This window comes from Pygocentrus nattereri, chromosome 4, assembly GCF_015220715.1.
Source record: "Pygocentrus nattereri isolate fPygNat1 chromosome 4, fPygNat1.pri, whole genome shotgun sequence".
In the NCBI taxonomy this organism is placed as follows: domain Eukaryota; kingdom Metazoa; phylum Chordata; class Actinopteri; order Characiformes; family Serrasalmidae; genus Pygocentrus; species Pygocentrus nattereri.
The window spans coordinates 12,632,380-12,654,463 of record NC_051214.1 but is presented as its reverse complement, the minus strand read 5'-3'; the positions used below and the strand labels follow the sequence as shown (position 1 = coordinate 12,654,463).

At 38.9% G+C, this 22,084-nt stretch overlaps 2 protein-coding genes across 2 annotated transcripts; both read right to left on the bottom strand.

Annotated features, from left to right (window-relative positions):
- Positions 1 to 209: 209 nt before the first annotated feature.
- On the bottom strand, positions 210 to 17,453 carry smek1 (SMEK homolog 1, suppressor of mek1 (Dictyostelium)). The gene is made up of 15 exons (XM_017718054.2): positions 16,427 to 17,453; positions 16,247 to 16,302; positions 15,647 to 15,745; positions 14,787 to 15,404; positions 12,331 to 12,408; positions 9,586 to 9,702; positions 7,050 to 7,166; positions 6,765 to 6,896; positions 5,239 to 5,341; positions 4,850 to 5,008; positions 4,304 to 4,473; positions 3,654 to 3,796; positions 3,257 to 3,447; positions 2,792 to 3,003; positions 210 to 1,464 (listed from the first exon to the last, which is right to left on the bottom strand). Exons 1-15 carry the CDS (start codon positions 16,566 to 16,568, stop codon positions 1,345 to 1,347), a joined length of 2,457 nt encoding a protein of 818 aa, XP_017573543.1. The 5' UTR covers positions 16,569 to 17,453; the 3' UTR covers positions 210 to 1,344.
- Positions 17,454 to 18,487: 1,034 nt separating this feature from the next.
- erh (ERH mRNA splicing and mitosis factor) lies at positions 18,488 to 21,900 on the bottom strand. The gene is made up of 4 exons (XM_017718063.2): positions 21,770 to 21,900; positions 21,087 to 21,174; positions 20,861 to 20,981; positions 18,488 to 19,369 (listed from the first exon to the last, which is right to left on the bottom strand). Exons 1-4 carry the CDS (start codon positions 21,770 to 21,772, stop codon positions 19,267 to 19,269), a joined length of 315 nt encoding a protein of 104 aa, XP_017573552.1. The 5' UTR covers positions 21,773 to 21,900; the 3' UTR covers positions 18,488 to 19,266.
- Positions 21,901 to 22,084: the final 184 nt, after the last annotated feature.

The following is a 22,084-nucleotide window of genomic DNA, read 5'->3' as shown; positions in this document are numbered from 1 at the left end:
AGGACTACGCAGCGTAGTCTCATTTGTATGTTTACTGGATCCTACTAGTTGTCATTCTTTAAGTGCAAAATTAAGGTCAAGCATCACTTTAAGTGTCTGCACATACAAATGAGAACATTTGTTAAATTAGCAAATTCAAAAGATCAGCAGTGCGTGGACAGAGTACCAGCAAGAGAGACACCATTCACGGAGCCAGCACAACCATGAGATATATTACAGCAAAGATCTTTTTAATGGTCCCAAATATACCCACCAACTAAGAGTACACTCATGTAAAAGAAAAATGAAGATATGACAAAAAGGGAAAAAAATTCGATCACATCTAGGAGTTCCACTCAATCTTTAATCAAGACGGGCTTACAAATTTTCCAAAAAATCTGCAGTTTCAAAGGGCAAAAAAAGGGTAAAACTAACTCTTCCCCCTAATGAGGTTTTAAAAACCTGTTCAAGTGCGACTGAAAACGTCCTGAACATTTAAAGGCAGGTCTCTTTTTGTCATTTAAAAAAAGGGAGAGGAAGAGAAGAACAGAACGAGAAAAAAAAAAAAAGAGGAAACCGCTGGCTTTGAAAGAGGAAGAACTTCCGCTGAGCCACAAGGAAAACGATGACATCAACAACGACAACCCAGACTGCTCTGCCCCCTAGTCTCCTGTCAGGCTCCAGAAACAAACATCAAAATAAAAAAAAGAACGAACGAAGGAAAAAAGTGAGAAGGGGGCAGAAAAAGGGGTAGAGGAAGGAGAGAAAGAAAGAAATGGAGATGGAGTCAGCGAAGATGAGTGGTGGTTCAGGATTGGCTGGCCTGTTCGGGCCATGTGACGTCCTTCCCTGAGAGGGGGGCAGTGTGTCCTGGTCCGAGTCTGGGGCGCTGTGTGCGGGCACCAGTCTCAGTGAGTGTGCGTGCGCGTGTGTTTGTGTATGTATGTGAGGTCGTTTACCCCCCAGTACTTTTAGCTTTGTTGAAATTATTTTTTTTTTTATTAAATCCTTTTAATCATTTGTCCAAACCACAGTTTTATCTCCTTGTCTTCGCTCTCTTTCTGCTTCAAGTTTTCTCTCAGCTTCTGTCTCCGGTTGGCACTTGAACTCTCCGCATGGAGACATTCACCTTTTTCGTTCCAAGACAGATTCTTCCCTCTCTCTTGCTCTCCCTTTCTCCGTTCCTTGCGTGGCACCCCTTGGACTCCTGCAGGTGGGGTTAGGGGCCGGCATTCATTCTTTTATCCATTCATTTGTTTTTTCATTCATATTGTTTCATTTTTGAGTTCTAGGCTGAGCGCTGAAATAAGTCTGTGGATAAGGCTCCCATCCGAGCTTTACCATGGCGATTGAGCAAGGAGTGTTTTAAGAGCTCAGCTTCGATTTCTTGGACAGTGGAGGACTCCCCTCTTTACTGTCTGAATCTTCCTCTTCCTCATCATCCTCGTCGTCATCTGGATAGTCCACCAGCCCCACCAACCCACTCTGAGACAAAAATACAATAAGCAAAAACGTTATAAGTTTATACAAACATTTATAAGAGACTATGAACACAAGATCGTAGGGCCAGTCGTGACCTCATAAAGTGAAGGGTGGGTTTAAATGTGGATGGGAATACAGACTTACTAGGGTGAGAGCAAACTGAAATTTCCGTGAAGGTGGTGCTTAAAATATGGGTGATAACGGAAACTAGAAACTGTTCTGGTGTGCTGGTCAGCACTATCTGACCGACAATGACGTTTTTGTGTCTGCCATGAATGTAAGCTGGTTTGACTGAAAACTACAAAATAAGATCCAATTAGGCATATACGTGAACTTGGAACCATTTTTCCTGCTTGGCGCTACCTCCCATTGCTGCCCTACACATCTACACAACTTCCAAAGCCTACGGTGGCCAGCACCTGTATGAAATTCTAATGTTCTTTCATAAGTTACTCGCTCTCAAAAAAGTAAAACTTTATTTTAAGATTACTGTTTTTAAATCTTTAAGATATATTTTACTTTACGTTTACATTTCTTGTGCTTGCCATTTCCATTTTTTTTTATACATGCCGACCGGTACATTTACTCATCCTCTTGATGTGCACATTTTTTCTTGCAGCTAATGTTGTTCTACAGGCTGATTTTTTTTTTTTACTTGTTTTAACACTTTGTTTAGCAACAATTTTGGAAAACAGAAACTTCTGAAAGTAATTTATTTCAAATTATTTATTTTGTAAAGAGTTTGTATTTGAATACGCAAGAAATGCATTTGAATGTATAGATTAAAAAACATTTCAAGAGTTGGTAATGGTTTTCCACTCTGAGCCTTCATATAAACCTAACCATGGCCCAGTAACCAAGGACCAAGCAGTCTTCATTTCAAATTTATTCTCATTGGCTAACGATTACTTAAGGTGGCCTGTAAGAGTCCAGCAGTTATTTAACATTTTCTGCAATCTGTGAAGGAGATTCATGAAAAAATATGCTTTACCTGGCTAGCTAGGTAAAACAAACTCTGAAAGCAGTTATTTTTGATGTTTAGTCTGATCCACTACAGAGTTTTAGCCAACTACATCAGTTACTTCATAAGCATCATTAGCTACAATTTTCTAATATTACATACGTTAAATTGGCTAGGTAACAAATTCAAAAGTAGGATAATTTGATGTTTAGTTCTACTGACTACAGCTTATTTTAGCCAACTGGGACTAGTTCACATTGCAAAAATTATCTTTATTATTTCTCTTACTTCTCTGTCCATATTGTGTGGTCCTAGAACTTAATGCTGACCCACAACAGTGACAGATCAGCCAACAAATCAATAACTCACCTTAGTGGTGACAGCTGCTGTCGGCGGTGAGCTCCTGGTCCCTGAGCCTGGGGATCCAGGAGATCCTGGTGAGCCAGGGTGCAGTGAGGCTGTAGGGGGTGACGACAGACTGGGCTTGGGCGAGCTGGAGAAGGACAGCTTAAAACTGGGGCTCTGTCGTCCCGACAGGCTAGACTTCCCTGACAAAACCTCTTTCTCCTCGGTTTCTTTCACTGAGAGAGAGAGAGAGAGAGAGAGAGAGAGAGAGAGAGAGAGAGAGAGAGATAAGGAGCTTGTTAGTGAAAGTAAAACAAAAAAGCAAGATGAGATTTGAATGTTGCCTGAATTGATTTCAGTTATGTATGTATTTATTATTAAAGAGTAGAAAGTGGTTAACCAAGCAGGCCCTATGTGCCACTATACAGCTCACAATGATTGCTTATGTTTTGCAGCTGTATCGTCCAAGTAATAAGGATGGTCTCATACATTTCTTTCTTTCCATGAATTTGCTGATGGGATCCATTAGGTCCTCATCATTCTTCATCTTGTCTGAGGGGGGCACCACCGCCTCACCATCCTCCAGATCATCTTCATCCGTGTTAAACCACATCTCCTCCTCATCCTCTAACGTCCGTGCATCCCGCCGGAAGCGATGATTCCTTAGGATCGACCGCATGCTGATGACACACAACACATACAGTACAACATACAATAAAACTTCAGTTACAGCATCTGGCTCCTACACGATAACTGCTTCATTTACTACATAAACAGCTTTTGGACTCAAATCATTCAAAGTATTTTTTAATCAAGCAATTATTCCCACTTTGATGTCTCACCATAAAGTAATCTTAATCATAACATGCAAGATAACTATAATAACCTGTCAAGTTTAGGGTTGTCCTGCCTTTCCCTCTGCTGCTCATAACGAAGCTTGAGGCCCTTAAATGTCTGTACGTAGTCGACATCCTCCAAGGCCTTCCAGTAGTTCTCTATGATATGGGCTGTCAGTGACTTCACATCCTCCTATAGACAAATAGAAAAAAGCTCTCATAGATACACATACTACACATACTACATGCTACTTCTAGTAATTTTAGGATGACATAATTGAATTTCATTTACTGGGTAGTAGTGAAAACGAAGTATGACTAAGGTTAGACTAGTATATTAATTAAAATGCAACAAATCTAGGAAACAAAATGCCCATACCAGCAAGCTTACGATTCACAACAGAACCATGAACTCTCAAGACAGTTACAATAAAAACTTAATCTCTCTTTACACATAGAGCAATGGATTACAAAACAGTGGATTAGTGCACTAACATGTAAATAATATATAAATGTATATAATAAACATATAATTAACAAAATAATATGTAACGATGTTTAGCATGTCAAGCTATATAATAAAATGTGTACAGCTATGCTTCCTGGCCTTGAATGGGTCACAAAAGGCAGAAGAGATCCTTTCAGGAGGGCAGGAGAGCCAAATTCTGATCAACCAATGACAGCTTTAATTTGTACTCACCACACGGACATATTCAAACATCTCTATGATGGCTGAGTTGATGAGGTTGTATCGGGAGCCATTGTTGAGGAAAGCTTTGACCACCGGCTCAAACAGAAAGTTCCTCATGATGTAACGGTTGTAGAATTCATCCTTCAGTCCTACGATTTTCCTCATGAAACGCAAAGAACCTAGACAGCCAGGAAGACAAAAATTACTATAGGTAAAAAAAAAATTTAAAATAAAATAAAATGTCAGACTACAGTACTGTACTTTAATACCTTTTCACAGGTGATGCAGTTGATCTGTGTGTGTGTGTGTGTGTGTGTGTGTGTGTGTGTATGTGTGTGTATGTACATGTGTTTAAAACTTAAAAAGAAAAATGTACAATGAAAAAAATATGACCTAAAAGGGAGAGCTTAAACTGTACCATTTCACCAAGATTAACATGAATACGCTCTAAATTACTTTAGAATAAGTTAATTCCAAATTAGAAATACTAGCTTAAGAGACAATCTCTACTGAAGCAAAAATATGTAAAGTGTGCGTATGCATGGAAATACTCACACAGGGCTAGGAAAGCATGCTGGGATGCAGTGAGCACCAGCACTCTGCGCAGGATGTCTTTGTTGATGATGTAGTTTTTTATGTGATACGTGTGATGTTCCACACAGAAGGTGAGGAGCTCCACAATCAGTGCCAGCAGCTGGCATGTCTGGAAGTCATCTAAGAAAGCAAACCCTGAGACTGAAACATGCAAACTCTGCTTTGTATGTGTGTACTTAGAAATGCCAATGACGTGTACAGAATGTTTCAATATCCAAGTCATCCCACTCATTCATCACACATTCCAACTCTCTTCCTTGGCCTGATTAGTCAAACATGGCCCAACTATATTTGTCACTTTCTCCAACACTTACTCACACAAATGCACTCTCACTCTCTCTCTCTGTTACCTTTGCTGGGTTTCTCCTCAGTGGTGTTGGCCAGTAGTGGAGCAGTGAGCACATGCATGCAATGCTTATAGAAAAAACTCAAAAATTCTGTCTTTTCTGTCTTCTGCAAAAGAGAGAGGGGAACTATTACCACTTCAACTAAGGATACCCAAAACAAATCTCAGAGATGTGTTTGCACTGGACCAGTTAGGGCATAAAACCACTTTAAGTCACATCAAATCAACACTCAGCTTAATACTTAGTACATCAGACAGCCAATAAAACTGGCCAATAGCTGACATCTATGCATTTAATGGTATCAGTGAAAATTCCCAGCCATTATTACGAGGACAGCATGTTATAACACAGAAAATATTTTTTCCCATGCGGATAACAGATGAAAAATAAGATGAGAGTTAATTAACAAAAACAAAAAATAATGAAGTGAAACACTGGTCCTGCTAGAAATGTGTATTTTGACTAAATTTAACAGTGGACTACCAGAAGGAGTTAATGAATGGATATTCAGTTAACCACAGTTAAGAAAAAAGTAACAGCAAAAAAAAAAAAAAAAAAGGTAACCAGTACAACTGAATTACTTGACATCTTCTACATGAGGCATTTCATCCTCAGTGGATGATGTGCAAATTTGGCAAAGAAAGGTATTTTTGACATACTAACAGCTAGAGTAATTAAGTCTAGTTACTAAAGGTCACATCACTGCATTCTCAAAAATGTCATTCAAGAAAATGCTCACATTAAGGCACTAGCGTTTCTTAGCTGCAATATTGTAATAACATATATACACTCACAAAAGTAAGCAAAAACTCTCACATTTTACATTAATGAAGGACTCCTGTGATCTAAACTGTCTACAGATTTAAGTCATATAAAGTGATTGAATGGTTTTAGGGAAAAAAAAAAAAAAGTCAAAATTCACAGTTGCAGTGACAGAGACAAACAGAGACCGCTAAAGTGGAGGAGTACATACAGGATGTTGCTAAGCAAAACAGTTTCCATCGTTAAGACATTACACACAAAAATATTTAAAAACTGATGTGTAGTTAACTTTTGGATGGCAATTAATTAAGTGTGCACTGCACACTTCATGACCGGTGGAATCGGTGGAATTCTCCATTACAACATAAAATTGCTGTATATTTCCTCTCTTGTGATGAAACAACAAATACCCAAATAGTAATTTCAGTATTCAAGTACTGGAGTACTCTAGTACCTGTGGCATATCCCTGGTTCCCACACTGCTCTATTCATACTATGAAAGACGATGTCAGTTTCCATCACTTCCATCAGTTGAAGCTTAACAATCAAGTTAGTCAGTAAAGCACTGCTCAACCAGAACTACTAGAGAGTCTGTTTTTTGTAATGGTTGACATTACAATTTCTAGGCTTCTAGTACAGGTAAGAGTAATCTTGCTATCGATTTATTTTTATAAACTAATGAAAGAGCTGCACTACCAAAAAAAATAAAAAATACAATGAACATTTGAATGAAGTCTCAATGAACATTTAAAAAGAGTTTCTCTCACATTAGCAGTTGCCAGCATGTTTTCAGGGTCTACCAGGGTCCGCAGTAGACCCATTAGCTGCACAGCTCCCCCAAGCTCAGGGTCTGTATCACAGATCATGTGTTCAATGATGAGATTAATCAACAAGATATCCTGCAAAAGAGACAGAGAAAAAAGAGAAAAATAAGAGAAAAAAATGCAAAAACCTTTCGCCCTCAGAAAAGGGTGATGAGCACAATGAGTTGCAAGTGTATTCTGTTAAAATTTCTGAAACGTAGGGTGTGGGTTGGTGGTTGTGTCACTCACGTCATCGTTCTGCTGAGACTCCTGCATGACAAACTCGCGCACCATAGAAGGGTTGTATTCTACCAGGTAAGAGAAAATATCTGTGGCTGCTCCCCGCACCTGCACGTCATCCATTCCCTTTAAACACAACGACCAAACAATCTTTCAAACAGCACACTAAAATGCATATTCAAAAGTCATATTGCTGACAGTACTCTTGGTCTCTTCCAAGGGTCTCTAATTTTCTTTTTTCCATTCATGAATGGAAAATTATTCAATATTTTAAATGCAGAAGTTATCAAGCTTGTGGCAATAAATGCATTACTACAGTCACTGCTGTATTAATGTTTATTTAAAATTAAATTTAAAAATAAATAAAAATTTACTTTTATATTAGAGGATTCATAAGATGCATTTTGTCTCATTAATGGAGTTGCTAGACGATACCTGCTGTGAAGCTGGCTTCACGTATTCCTATTGAAAATAGTTAGATAGTTATCATGTGCCAACACTGCTCACCGCAAGGATCAAATACCCATGCTAACTCCGCAAATATGCACTCTCATTTGTAAAAACATTGCCCAAATGTGCGTTACCGGGGTGAGGAGAAAAGGCAAAAGTTTTTACATTCTTATTCAAATTTTCCACATTACTGGTGCACCATTTAGGGCACGAACAGGAAGCCAATTTCAGCCTAATGAAGGAAACAAATCTTAGCACCTGCTCCTCCTCACTAGATATAAGCAGCCACAAAGTGCCGATTCAGAACGGGCAAGACAAATAACTCACTCAACAGGGACGTTACCAGCTACAAATTTGCAGCTCAGTTCAGTTGTGGAGTCCACCTTCATACAGTTGTTGATTACAAAGTTTGTTAGTTGTGATTGAGCCACATTACAAAATCCCCTCTCACTCATTTTAGCTAGAAGGGAACAGCCACACTTTACATAGAAATACAAGAAAAGATTGTGAACAAATGTCAAGCTCCCTTAGTTTCATACTAAAATATATCCTTATATACTGCATAGCTTACATTTTTGTTGACATATAGATACTGCACTTTCATTTACAAGAAAATAACTTGTGCCAGTAAACCTATCAAAAAAAATCTGAATTGCCAATAAAAATACAAAAACGTGTTGAACATTAGCATTTCTTTTCTAATTCTGTATTGAAAATGTCTTGTATCATGAAGCAAAAAACAATACATATCGTATTGTGACATCTGCATATCATTACAGCCCTATTTTACATAAAGCTTTAATGTGCAAGTGAAAAAGATACTGCATCCAAACCTGACACTGTGGAATTTGACAGCATCCAAACGTGTTGGAATATTTAGGCTTCACTGATAATTGTTTGTTATTACTTGAATAAAAAAAGAGCTTGTTAGAGAAAGAAATGTTCAGGTTTGGTCCAGTCCCTTCTGCACACTGTCCGTTCTAAAACTGTACATCCAGTGTTATTGTATCACGACACATCATGACACTTGTATCGTGATGCGCACCATAAAGTTGTTGACAATACCCAGCTCTACTGTCAGTGATTCAAACTAGGCATCTGGGTGAATCTTAGGGCATACTTTGCTTTGTCCCATGCCTGTTCACGACTGTTCACTTGGAGTAAAGTAGGCAGGGTTTATGATATCCACACATTCACACTCAAATAACTGGGCTTCTATGTTCGAGGGGTGCAGTTTTGCTCAACAGCCAAAGAAATCTGAAGCCAATCTGCATAGTACGTAATTAGAGCTCTGTGTAATCAAGACACTTTTTACACAAAACATACCAAATAAATGTGCCTTCTGAATCACAAAAGTCATATCAAAAATGAAAATGTTCATTTTTACAACCCACTAATTGTGCTTGCCTCCCAAACAGAACTCAGCGTGGTTCCTTTGTTTTCATTATTTAATTATTTATTGTGAAGTGCGACCAAATGAAAGGTTTTCTGTTTTATGGCATCAAGAAGTGCAAAAAGTCTGTTCCAAAATGACAGAAAAAAAAAGTCTAAAGCAAAAGACCATTTCAAACAAACAACAAAAAGTACCGACATAGAACTGTAGCACCACACATATGGAAAACATCCACTACTACACTTAAAGGCACATACTCTGGTTTTATCACTGTAGAATACAAATGAAAACAATTTGAATATTCAAACCAGGATACGCTATAATGTGTGAACATGAAAATATGCAATGTGTTTGCAGCCTATAATTTCAAAAACAAAGTAATAAACTATTATATCACTGCTGTCGGAAGAAAACCTCATCTCCTTTTTTGACTTTTTGACATAATTCGAAAATACTTGCTACCCTTTACATTGTGTGTAAATGTCATAATGAATGGACCAAAAGAAACAGCCCAAAATGACTTCGGAAAAAAGTCTGGTTCCATTAAAAGTAGAGAAGGTTTTTTTTCCCCGTCTCCTGTAAAGTTACCATTTTGGAGATACAAGGTTTTGTACCGACAACAGCGATATACTACTTTAGGAAGAAAGCTTTAATGGCACTTGCACAGTCTGACTGCTTCTGACGGAACATATTCACACTCACCAGGATAACTTCCAGTGCTGGTAGGATTCCCATGTTTGAGAGCGTTTTAAAAAAAGCATCTCTGTTTTGTGGTTGTAAAGTCTGAGAGAAAGCACAAAACTCCTTCAGGAAATTTACCTAGACAACAGAAAGTTGTAGATGAGTAAAACAAAAACATTTTATGTATAGTATGTTACATAATTAGATCATATACATTGTACATACTATATATTATATAGTAACTGTTGCAACTGTGACCGATCTGGATTAAGCAGTTTAAGATAATTATTTAACTGTTGCACTCTAGTAGAATTTAATCCCTGTGCGTTTGTGCTGTAGCAATCATTACTTGTGCTGGACATCACTCAGCCCCGCCATCAAAGTCTAAATCGCACAAAAACTTTCATTCTTTTGTGTTGGTTTTTGCTGCTAAAACAAACGTGTCATTTTAATTCTCCAGTTAAGCAATGAAGTCTGATGTGCGACGCCTCCCACCCACCAAGGTTTACATCGCACCAAAATCGTCTCATTTGTTCTTGCTACATTTGTTTCTTTTGCTAATGGTCTTTTGCTACAACAGTTTCTTTTTCTATGAGAAATTTGTGTTTTAATGTGCAAGTTACTAAGCAATCATGTTCTGATCAGTGACCCCCACCAATGGTTTATTCTTCTGTGGGGTTTTTTCTTTTTTTAGATTTGAAAGTCTGCATGGTTGTGAGAATTAAACTGAAGCATGTTTTTTCTCTCTCAATGCAAATCCTTTATGAGACCAAACAGGTCAGAGTAAGGCCAACGAACAGGAATATCCAGGAACAGTCCAGGCCTGTTATTAGGACAAAACCTACAGGGGTCTCTGTTAAATTCTATTGAGTTCTTGGTGGTTCCAAAAAATTCTTCTTTGATATTTGAAGAACATTTTCACAAAATAACTTTAGCACACATGATCACTGAAAGACTGACGATGTTTGTATTTGTGAAACCATGGGAAATCATACAAAAACCCTGCTTGGTTTGTTTTGCAGAAATTGTTTTTAACAGACATGTTTGTTACTTTGTCAGCTCAACTTCATCAATGCAGCAATGAACGTCAATAGGGTTAAACAGCCAGACAGCACGAAGTGCACATATATGCACTCAATAATTCAATCATAATCGCCTTTCCGCAGTTATCTGATAATTCAAATGGTCATGTAAACACCATACTCTTATCTAGAAATCTGATTAAGAAATCAGATAAAGAGAGCTAGATTTCAGCTCAGTAATCAGTGCTGCAAAGTCTTACTCCAATTTCTTCCACATTTTTCAGTGTGTGCATGCGCAAGAACAGATGTCACAAGGTGGTAGCAAAACGGTTTTGGAGAGGGGCTGAAACCAAACATGAAATAAAGGACTTAAATATGCTTCACCTTCTAAATGATGCATGTTCATATTTTTAAAGTAAAGTGGCATGTTTTATATTAAAAAAAAAGTTGTGTTTACTTCTTGCTTATTCATCAGTTGCAAAGCAGAAATCTGATTACTGCCTGACTCATGTAGACCCATTTCCCCCCCCATTATCTGATTACTCAAAAGCATGTAAACGTGCTGATCGGATTACTGAAAATTATCACAGATACACAATCCTCATCATCAGCCAGAGACAATTGTGTGGTTTCATCGCTCACGACAAAAACTGTTTATCTGATAACTGAATATCTGAAAACAACAAACACTTTTCAAATGAATGAGACCATTTTGGCATGAATTAGACTGTTTTGGGCAATGGAAGGCTGAGTGATGTCACTCGTCACTCAAAACATTACTGCTAAATAACTTGCATATTAAAATGACACATTTCTTTTAGCACCACAAACCAGCATAAATGTAGCACAAATTAATGTTTTGGCAAGATTTGGACATTGGTGGGAGGCTGAGTGATGTCAGTGTTTTTTTGTTTGTTTGTTTTTTTGTTTTTAAATAAAAAAAGATTATTCAGCCTATAACTTGAAAAATAACAGCACAAACATTTATTTTAATGGCAAAGAAAGTCACATATCAAACCTGATTGCTTGATAATTGTAGAATTAAAATACCACAAATATTTATTTAAGCAGCACAAACATTTGGTGTGATCTGGATGTTAGTGGGGGCTAAGCAACATCACTCATTGGGGGGGGGTTTAGCTTCACAGATGTCACAAACGTCTGATTTTGACATGTTGGCTGTGCTATGGACCCCTTCCCTAAGAGGATGAATCTGATGACTGAGTGCAAGAGTATTTTAAATTGTCAGAACTTGGTGAACACCTTCTTGCATTCTGAGGATGCAAGTGAATTACCTGCTAGTGTCATCATATCTACATCAGTATAATGTAAATTTTGCATTTGAGACCTTCTTTTTAAGCCTGTGCACGACTAATATATAGCAGTGCACAGACACCATAATTAAGTGTTTTTCTTTACTCCTGACACAGTACTTTATTTTCTTCTTTATTCATTTAAACTAATCTCTCTCTCTCTATAAACTTTCGTATCCAAAGGCTGATAAAATGTAAGTTAGACTACAATTTTTGTGGCTTAAGAAAAGACAAACACTCTGAATACTACATAGAAGAATAAACACAAACATAATTCAATTCTAGAGTATTAAAATTATTCAGGGCAACCTAAATATTATGGGGGGAAAAGTCAGATCATTGGGTTTACTTTTATGTCAGTATACACCCTACCCTAACTGTGCCATACACCAAAGGTTAATCTTTCCATTTAATGATGCCTTCAATCATACCAATTCGTGCCGTTTATCGTCATCTGTTGCTTCATCAGTTAGCTGTGCAAAGAGCTCAGTTAGAAACTTCTCATCATCCTGGAAGAAGAAAGAGAACAATAGATTCATCAGGGTAGACAACTGCTCTAATTTTCTGTCTGAAGAGTTTAAATAGAGAATAAAACTGGCTGTTGATTTTTCCCTTTCATAGTGCTTTCCTACTAATAAGATGCACTGATGAAAGCATGTCATTGATGAAATCAATTGTTTAGGGGAAGATCTGTTCGGTGGCACTAAAATTTGTTAATGTGACAGAAATTAGGCATACTTAGGGTAATACGCGAAGACTTACAGTAGCCAAAATATTGTGACAACCTTCAGTATATTAAGACCGTGTTGATTCATTTCTATTCCTAAGACAACTACTAACATACTAGAAGCAACTAAAAAAAATGTCACTTGGACTTTGTATACATTATTTAGAAAACGTTTAAAAGGCAGCTCTTTATTTCATTACAGCATCATTATTATTCTTATTCTTCTTATTATTATTATTATTATTATTACTACTACTACTACTACTACTACACTCATTACATTTTTACTTTTATTTTATTATATTTATTTTTAGTTTATATATTTAATTATTTACATTTAAATGTCAAACTGCACTGAGGTCTTGACGCCCTTTCACATACTTGGGAATATCAAATCATGAAGTCTAAAATCAGAATCAAATGAGCACCAATAATTCTCCATCACCGTGGTTCCAGTTGCATGTCCAGTTTTATATTTCTTTCCTCTAAAATACCCAGATCAGCCCTTGACATGATTATCCATTATCTGACAAACTGACATCACTGGGAATCACTATTTTTGGTACCTAAAATACACATTTTTTGCCCAAAACTGATCACAGTCTTTTTTTGTTTTTTGGCAAAATAACCTTACAAATAAACCACCACTGAATTGGTCTGGCCAGTAAAGAGGTTCACTCTACATACCAAATAAAGCAGCAAGATGGAAAGCACCCTGTGTTTCCATGGAAACCAAGCCCCTCCCATCAGAAAGTTTACAGTTACAAGATCTCTATAGGAACCTGGTAGAAAAGTACTAGCCTTTCCAGTCTTTTATGCAGTATACTGGCCTAATCAGGCCAGTAGTAACAAGATGTTCCAGCTTGTTCTTGGCCTGTATTACCCTCTTCTCTGCTGGAGACCCTTTTTTCTGCTGAATGGATTTATTCAAAATGTGTATTCTGTGTATTACTACAAAGCAACTTTGCATAGAAAAATATTATTATTATCACTATTATATTATACTATTATTATTACTACATTTTTAACTCAATCACGTCAACAAAGCTACATACACCAGATGCTATAAAAAGTACTGGAACAGCAATTTGCAGTACTTCTCAAAATTCAAATAGCACCACTAAAATCATGCGCTGAAATGATCACACTTTAATCAATTTGGGATAACATCATACTGCCCTTTCTTCTTAGTTTGAAAGCACATGAATGAGCTGCTGTTGCTGGCTATCGCCAAAATGTCAGACTAAAACCACAGATTGAAAAGGCAAAGTTTACAGGTTTTAAGACAGGTCTATGAGGCATACTGCAATCTAACAGCTAACATTTCTACACATGCTATTTTCTAACAAACTTTCTCATCTGTGAATAAACTTCTATCTGAGATGCCTGGTGTACACAATTGACTCATATCCATCAAAACCCCACCCCAAATTTAAAAAAATAAAATGCAACATACCCAATGCAGGCACAGCAAATACTATGTAGTTCCTACCACTACAAATGACAGTATTTCATACTAACTTATCTATCTGATGGCTTGTGAGAAATTACATCCAAATTACAAAAATAAAACTGACTGTACAGAGTTACTTAAGTAAAACCACATAAGTGTGAAAAACAAGATTTTGAGGATTAATTTCGTTTTTCTGTCTTGCACAACATAGCACTAAGTTGCACCAGTATGACTGAAGTTCACAGAGCTGCCGAGCACAGAGAGAGCGTTTGGTAGGTATTTGGCAAATGTATATGATCAAATTATTTCAGAGATGATCTTGAGTGCATCCTGTGCAGTTATGCCTCTGACTCAATTCTCTACTCAACTTGTGGTCAACAACCAGTTCAAACTATGTTTTTATGACCTGCTTTATATTACTGAAGTGTACGTCATTACATTTGGAGGAAAAATGGCTTTGTTTATCAATAATATTTGTCTCTACTCTTGTGTAACTCTTGCTGATGTAGACACCTGTCCTTTAATGAGTGACCAACCAATGCATCTGACAAAACTTGGAACCTTATGTAATGTACCTCAAAGAAGAATTGAAGTGTGTGTGTGTGTGTGTGTGTGTGTGTGTGTGTGTGTGTGTGTGTGTGTGTGTGTGTGAGAGAGAGAGTGTGTGTGTGAACAACCATGTGTATACTCTTCTTGATGACACCTACCTGGAGCATGCCAACTATTTCCACCTTGTTAAAGAAGATGAATGAGTGCAAGGTGGAAAGCATGTTCTCCTCAAACACGGAGGGCGTAGGTAGCACCATGTCCTGGATGTACTGGACCCTGTACGTCTGGTGAATCTTCTGACGCAGCTCAGGGTCCGTGATTGGGATGACCTCTTTAAACCTGGCCGTGGTGGTAAGAAATTCACGGTGACGGCGAGGCTGAGGCAAAGCGGGATCAAACTCCAGGCAGCCTATCACGTCCATGATGCACTCCTCAGAGAACATGACCTCAAAGAGCGCCGTGCGATTGAGCAGGAAAATGCCTTTGATGATGTCGTAAAGATGGTGCAGGCCCTCACGGTTTTCCAAATCCTCACACACACGGAATAGCTCCAGCAGCTTGCGAATGTAGCCCTCATTCTCCAGCGCTAGCGCCAGCTTTTCACGCCGCAGCGGTGAGGGCAGCGATGAGGCCACAAGCTCAGCCACCTCCTCCAGACGGGAGAGCTCACAAGGAGGAAGCTCCAGTCCAGGAGAGGACATGTCCTCAAAACGCTCCTCCTCCGATTCATCGATGAGCTCCTGGGTGATGTCCACTGAGGGGTCCTTGCCCTGAACCTGAAGACATAAACATAAAAGCAACATGAAGTCACAGATTTGGAGAGAAGTACATTACACAAACATCCAAAATGAAGAATGCTGGGAGCAACGGTAGTCAAAAATAGAAAAGAAAAATAAGTCAAGTACACCAAAAACCTTGAGTAAATCCCTTATTATCTCTGGGCTTATCATTAACTGGTAAATTATATATGTATGTATATACTAAAAACAGCTGCACATAGTGTGAAACTTCAAATCACCTGACATATTTTCTCCCAGATCTCATCACAACCAGCCTTCTCCTGAAAACTAAGGGCCAGATCATAGTTTTCTGCTTCAGACCAGACAATCAATGTGTCCTAGGAGAGGAAAAAACACAATCACATGAAAACAAAATATTAAAAAAATAAAAATCAAGACACAAAGTAACCATCGTAGTCCTGGCTGTCACCAAGCGTGTTTCCGCTCTATGACGCCAGGACAGGGATAGAATTACTGATCCGTTATGTCTGCTTGCCTGCAGAGTGGTGGTGTAAATTTTTAACATACCCAAATATAAACAAACACAGTACCCTGAAACGTTCATTAGGTCCTGGATACAATGTTCTTAAAAGAAGCAGTGAGGTTGGATTTGCAATAAGCTATAACATGAATCTCCAATTTTATTCATAAAAGGCCAGTGAGGCTGCAGGTCCTAAATCTACTGACTTCTATGTCTGCTTCTACATGGCTGGAATTATAAACTACGGTCACACTGGCCCTTTGCAGACCCCTGAATTACAACATGGATCACAGTGAAGCATTGTGAAAGAAAATGTACAGACAAAAAAAAAAAAAGACGAATTCAGAGCTGAACCCACCTGCTGTTTTTGATAGGCTGTGTTGGGGTTGATTTTTGACTCCAGCAAGAGAGATCCTGGAAAAGAAAAGGGATGGTGGATGTTTCGGATTCCCCTCACAACTTTAGGCGCGTAACGTGCAGCAACCAAGCCACAAAAATCCAAGAGCTCTAACCTAGCCATCTTGTGACATGGACTTACCGTCGCTTTCAGCGCGCACCAACAGCGACATGCCTTTGAGTCTCTCCACGTAGCCGGACGACACATGCCCCGTCCCTCGGTCATCCCACTGTCGGTCTTCATTCAGAGTGTAGACCTTCACTCGTCGCCGAGTGTCAGTCATTCTTGCGAGTAACTCTTTATACCGGAGGGAGTAAGAGGGATCGGGGTGATGGGGTTTGCCCTCGTTAACTTTATTATCAAATGTCTCACGCCTCCTGCGAGGTTCCCTCACAGTCTGACTCGTCCGCTTCTAGTCTGCTTCCCTGCTGAAATTTGACATTTACGGCGCTGCCTGTCGTCAAGCTAACGCGATGCTCCTCCGACCAGTCTAACGTTAGCCAGCTAGTTGTCTGTTGACACCGTCCATAGCCATGGTCACTTTCAGTATCGCGGAGATGCTTAGCGCTGCTATTAGACTATCTGCAAAAACGATGGATATCCAAACAAATGCGAATATTGTCGGAAGCGCGCAGCTTAGACGAAACGGGATTTTTTTTCGGGCGCCCTGCAACGACTAACAGAGCCGACTACTACTAGCTAGCTGGTTAGCTAGCGGGCTATCTGCTCGCCTCAAACATTCTGACTACAGTTCAGGTCTAACCTTAATAGGAGGGGAAAACGTAGTACCGGTACCTTTATTGCCCCATTATAAACACGCCCTGTTTATGAAAGTGTGAACAAAGCCATACATACACGCACACTGCGATGTGTTTCATTATAAGCCAGCTTGCAGCCTAGCGGCAGGCTAACGTTTATATTTTGGCCAAGAGTTCCGCCATGTTCTGGCTGAGGGCCGTGGAAGGACCAGCCTCTCTCCTCAAACACAGACGGACATTCGGAGATGGAACCAGTCGGACAGGCAAGGTCGTCAAACTTTCCCGAACAATAAATGCCCTTTGCAACCCGTCGAGCACCATCGAACAGCGACGTCTTGACGAGAGTAATTATTAGCCCTACTGTAAGTGTTCGGCCATCTTGGGTCCCCTCAGAAAGGCTGCACGGGGTTTCCTACGCTGCGACCGCAGGGCGGCCCGCCACGGTTTAAAGGTACAGGACGTTACAGCCAAGAGCCTCGTTACGAGCTCTGACAGTACAACAGAGTAGAGCCGGAGAGGCTGTTAAAGGAACACTCCTACCAGAAGTTTAAACCTTTTATCGCTGCATTTGTCGGAAACATGCTTACTCTCGCCCTGTAGCGGCGTTGCTGTAGTCTCTATAGTGAATTTTCAGGTTTAAAGACAAAAAACCTTAGGATGATGTATCTTGTACGGGGCTCCTGGGGGGCCATGGTTTAAACAAGTGAGGTGGTTGAGTTCCCTCGCGCTCAGTTTGAAAGGGAATGCAAAACGTTTGCGAGAGAACGCAGAGTGAAAGAACCGTTGAGATACTACGACTGCGTTGGGGTTCTTGAGGGCAGTCTGTTTTTGAAAGGTAGCTTTTTGTTCGCTGGAGGTGTAACAGAAAGGCAGATAGCAAATGTTACTGCTAGAAAGCTAACGTACTCAGTTTGACAGCACCAATTCGTGCTTGGCATCCATTTCGTGTCGAGACAGAATCGATTTAGTTCTGTTACTGAGGCTTGGCTCACAGATAAGAGTCTGGGTTGAAACAGGGATTCACCCGGTGATGTGAGATGTTTGCCAAATAGGTTAGTGTATTACATTAATTATTTTAGTGAGAACACTGAGGAAGAACAGCATTAAACTATAAAAAAACCCTGATTTCCATCAGACCGATGAAGGAGAGGAAAACAGTACTTCATAGCACTCACTGCGACTTCTGGATACAATCTGGACATTAGAGATTACACTCCCCCAGTCAGTGGGCTCTTGCATTTTGGAAATAAGGACTGAAGTGACCTTACTGTTCATTTAAATCAACTTGTTTATTGTAAATGACAAAAAAAAAATATTACGGAGCCATTTAGAAACAGCAGGCATTAACAACATATTTTGATGTAAGAGAAAGTTTTCCCAAGAAGTTGGCAAAAATAAAAGGGGAAAAAAAAACAGTCATACATAGGACCACAACAAACAAACCTTTGAAACATAGGTTTTCATTTAACACAAAGCAAACATTTCAGAAAAAATTTACACAATGTCCCACTTGAGGCTGTTCTGATGGAGACAAAAGGTAGCCAAGGAAGGAGGTCAGACATGAAATGCTTTGCGGTCATTCAGTTCTTAGTGGCTCAGTGTGTTGCGTTCTATTGCCACCACAACCTGGGAGAAATATTGTGTACCAAATGCAGCAATTTCCTGAGCGGACCAAAAAAAAACGCTCAAAATTTGTAAATGAAAGTTTATTAAGCTAGTGTACTGGCAGCTTTAGAACAGATGAGCAGAATTCAGTGTAAACTAATGAAGAGTCACGGAAAAGGAGGGTGTATAACATCTCTAGAAAAACTGACGTTTAAAAAAGGGGGAATAAGGATACAAAATATATTAAAACAAATCCTTCTAATTTTACCCTCCTGTCCAGTACGTCCCATCACAAACCTCTAATAATCAAGGGCCTCATAAAGGTACTTTGATGTTAAATCTTTCTTGGCTGACTGAGTACACAGACATTATCAACGTCATATCAATAAGAACACTGAGGACCCAGTTTCCCAACAGCATCGTAGGAAAGATCCATGCAAGAGGTGGTAGCAAGTTTCAACTTCAACACTTAGTAACAGATAAAAAGATCTTAGACTTGCGATACTTTTGGGAAACCCATCTGTTATTAGTTAACATTGGCCAATGATGCAGTGTAGTTCTCAAGTTAACAAACAACAGAAAAATTGGTGGAGCCCATGCGAAACGTCCCTTCATCCTCTATTTCCCCGCCTGTTGGGCCTGGCGTCTTAGCAAGACATAGATTTTCTCTTTGATCCAGTCTTTGTTGTAGGGCTGGTATGTCTGTGTGTCTGCACGGTACCTGTTCAAATCACCAGAGAGAGACCAGCATGTTTACAAAAGTCCTACACACCTTTTCCATGTATTATGTTTTGATTTTACATCATAAATATTGAGATAAAATGTAATAATGCATACACTGTAAGGATTGGCGTGGTGGTGTAGATCTAGACACACATTTATTCAAATTATAATGACTGTCCATTTACACATTTGGTGTGTCCCAAGACGTAATACACAGCCCAAAAGAAAACTAGCCATAACGCTAATTTAGTAGACAAGTTTTCTGGACATGTATTAACCCTAATTCTAGGAATCACCATATGACCGGTTCATCGGTCTTGTACTGCATTCAAAAGAAGCTCATAACTTGGAATTTTCCACCTCTGACAAGGCAAGAAAACAGTCACTTAGGTGGGAATTCCTACTTGGAAAGTTGGGATAGTGTCCTCAACTCCAAGCTCAGCATACATGTCAAATTAACATGGCTTTCCACACCATCAACCGTAATAAATTTGCTTTAGATCGGTCAACATACAGATTTAATCAGCTATTGTGTCAAATTTCTACATGAAGTTTTTAGAAGGTAAATGCACAATGGACGAATAACGCTGGCTTATTTACTGCTAACAATGCTCGCTTCCATAACTCAAATGGGAGGTTAAAAGAAATAATACAATTCCAAGCTCTGACTTCCCACTTCCAAGTCAAATGCAGCACAAACTGCAAAGGGCTGGCGTGGCTGTAGGGTTTCATTTTAAACAAACAGAAGTTAACCTGATTTTGTGTTTAATCAATTGGTCTTATCACCCATCGAACAACTGATCAAGTGTGCTTTTGTTAGAATGAATGCCTTGAACTCTGTGGATAAGTTTGGACGCTCCTGCCGTGGGAGATTCCTTTTAGTCTCTGACTTGAAGAATTTCAAAGTTTCTGTGTAGTATAATCACTGAGACAGAAAAACTATTTTAAGTGGTTTTCGAACTAGTAGTTACCTATTTGTTGCAGCTAATGCATGAGGCTACATGGAACTGGTTCTCTGTAGAAGAACTTTTAAAATTTCTTTACAACGGTAGGTATGTGGTTGTGATGTATACAATGCCAGTACAGCCCTTTTATGTAATATCCAAAACACCCAGTGAAGCTGCGTGTTCTCCGAGTTAATTTGTACGAACAGCGGCAAACCTGAATACGTTTCCTTCACCATGTATGGATTTTTTATAAATGTATTTTAGACCAAAACCCTCTAAACTTATCATTTTATGAATGTTCTGTGGGTTAACTTTTAGAAACATTAAAATCTTCGGAGGTACGGTTTCCATCACCAACACACCCCACAAGGTTTCACTACAAGGGAGCATTTCACATCAAACCACTCTGTTTGACTTTGTTTACATCTTCCTTTCATTACCCAAAAAGTGTGAAAAATCTGTAGAATTCCCCTTTAATCTGGTTCTGGCCAAACATGGAACAATGCATGAATCATATTGTCATATTTATCATAGATACTTACACCAGACAACTGAGGTCAGCCAGATCGTCAATAAAATCAAACAGCTGACTGATATCATAGGTGATTGAGGGACTGTTGGGATTCATTCTTTTCAGATGTTCTTCATACATCTTACACACCCCTAGGGAAAAAGAGAGTTGGAAGTGGTAAATACATCTGATCTCCATTTAGTTATGCGCTTCGTCTTGTTAAAAACGACTGTAAGCTAATTTCAGAGAGAGCTCACCCTCCATGCATTCATTGACAGACTCATAATCTGCATAGGTTCTTCCTTCTGGCCTTTTTGTGGGCTGAACCAATAGGATTGTGTGAGACTGAGGTCGGTGGGAAAACGGGAAGGGAGAAAAACAGAGTTTTTTGTCACACACCGATAAAAATCGACAAAGATTAGAAATATTAAAGTGACGATCGTTAGGAATGCATAAACTAGTTAGACAGCTCATAACCAACATGATACACCGTATCTCCTTAATAGCGCGATTTTCAAAATATTAACCCTTTATAGCGAAGTTTTGAGATCTCCAATCGAACTGTGCGCTAGCTAACGTTAGCTAAAGCTATTCGCTAGGTAGTTCACCCAGCTAATTAGCTTAAAGTTCTATCATCGTATGTGGCTATATTAGCGATATAGCTGTGAGTCATACGGAAAATGAAGAACAGCGTTTGAAGGTGGACATTACATATTCTTGAGGTTTCGTTGTAGCTATAATCATTTTCGAGTAAATCGACCTTAATCTTGCGCACTAGCGGGACCTCTTCGTTGCGACTAATCCACGATGCTACATGGCAACATTAGCTAGGTACCAAACAATACTTCAGCGCTAACTACGAAGCAGCTAGACAACCTGCGGCAAACTGCACATTCATAAACATAAAACAAGGTATTAAATTTGCAATTTAAATACGTACCATCTTCGGGCAAAATATATAAAAGTGGCAAAGACAGCTGTGAGTGCCTACAGTGCTTGTAGTCGTTTCTCGAACAGCAGCAAAGGCTTGAATGGATTTCTGCAATAAAAGTCCTTTTCCTTTGGTAAGGTTTTTTTTTTCAAAATACAAGTCACAACCAGAACCATCAATGATAAAAAAAAATCTATGTGCATTTTATCGCAGTTAAGTTTTTTTGTACAGCATTCTTTTCTTAGTTTTTATACATTAGTCGATGAATATAACAACCAATACGATAATTTGGGTAATATTAATTTAGATCATTTTTGCAATAAT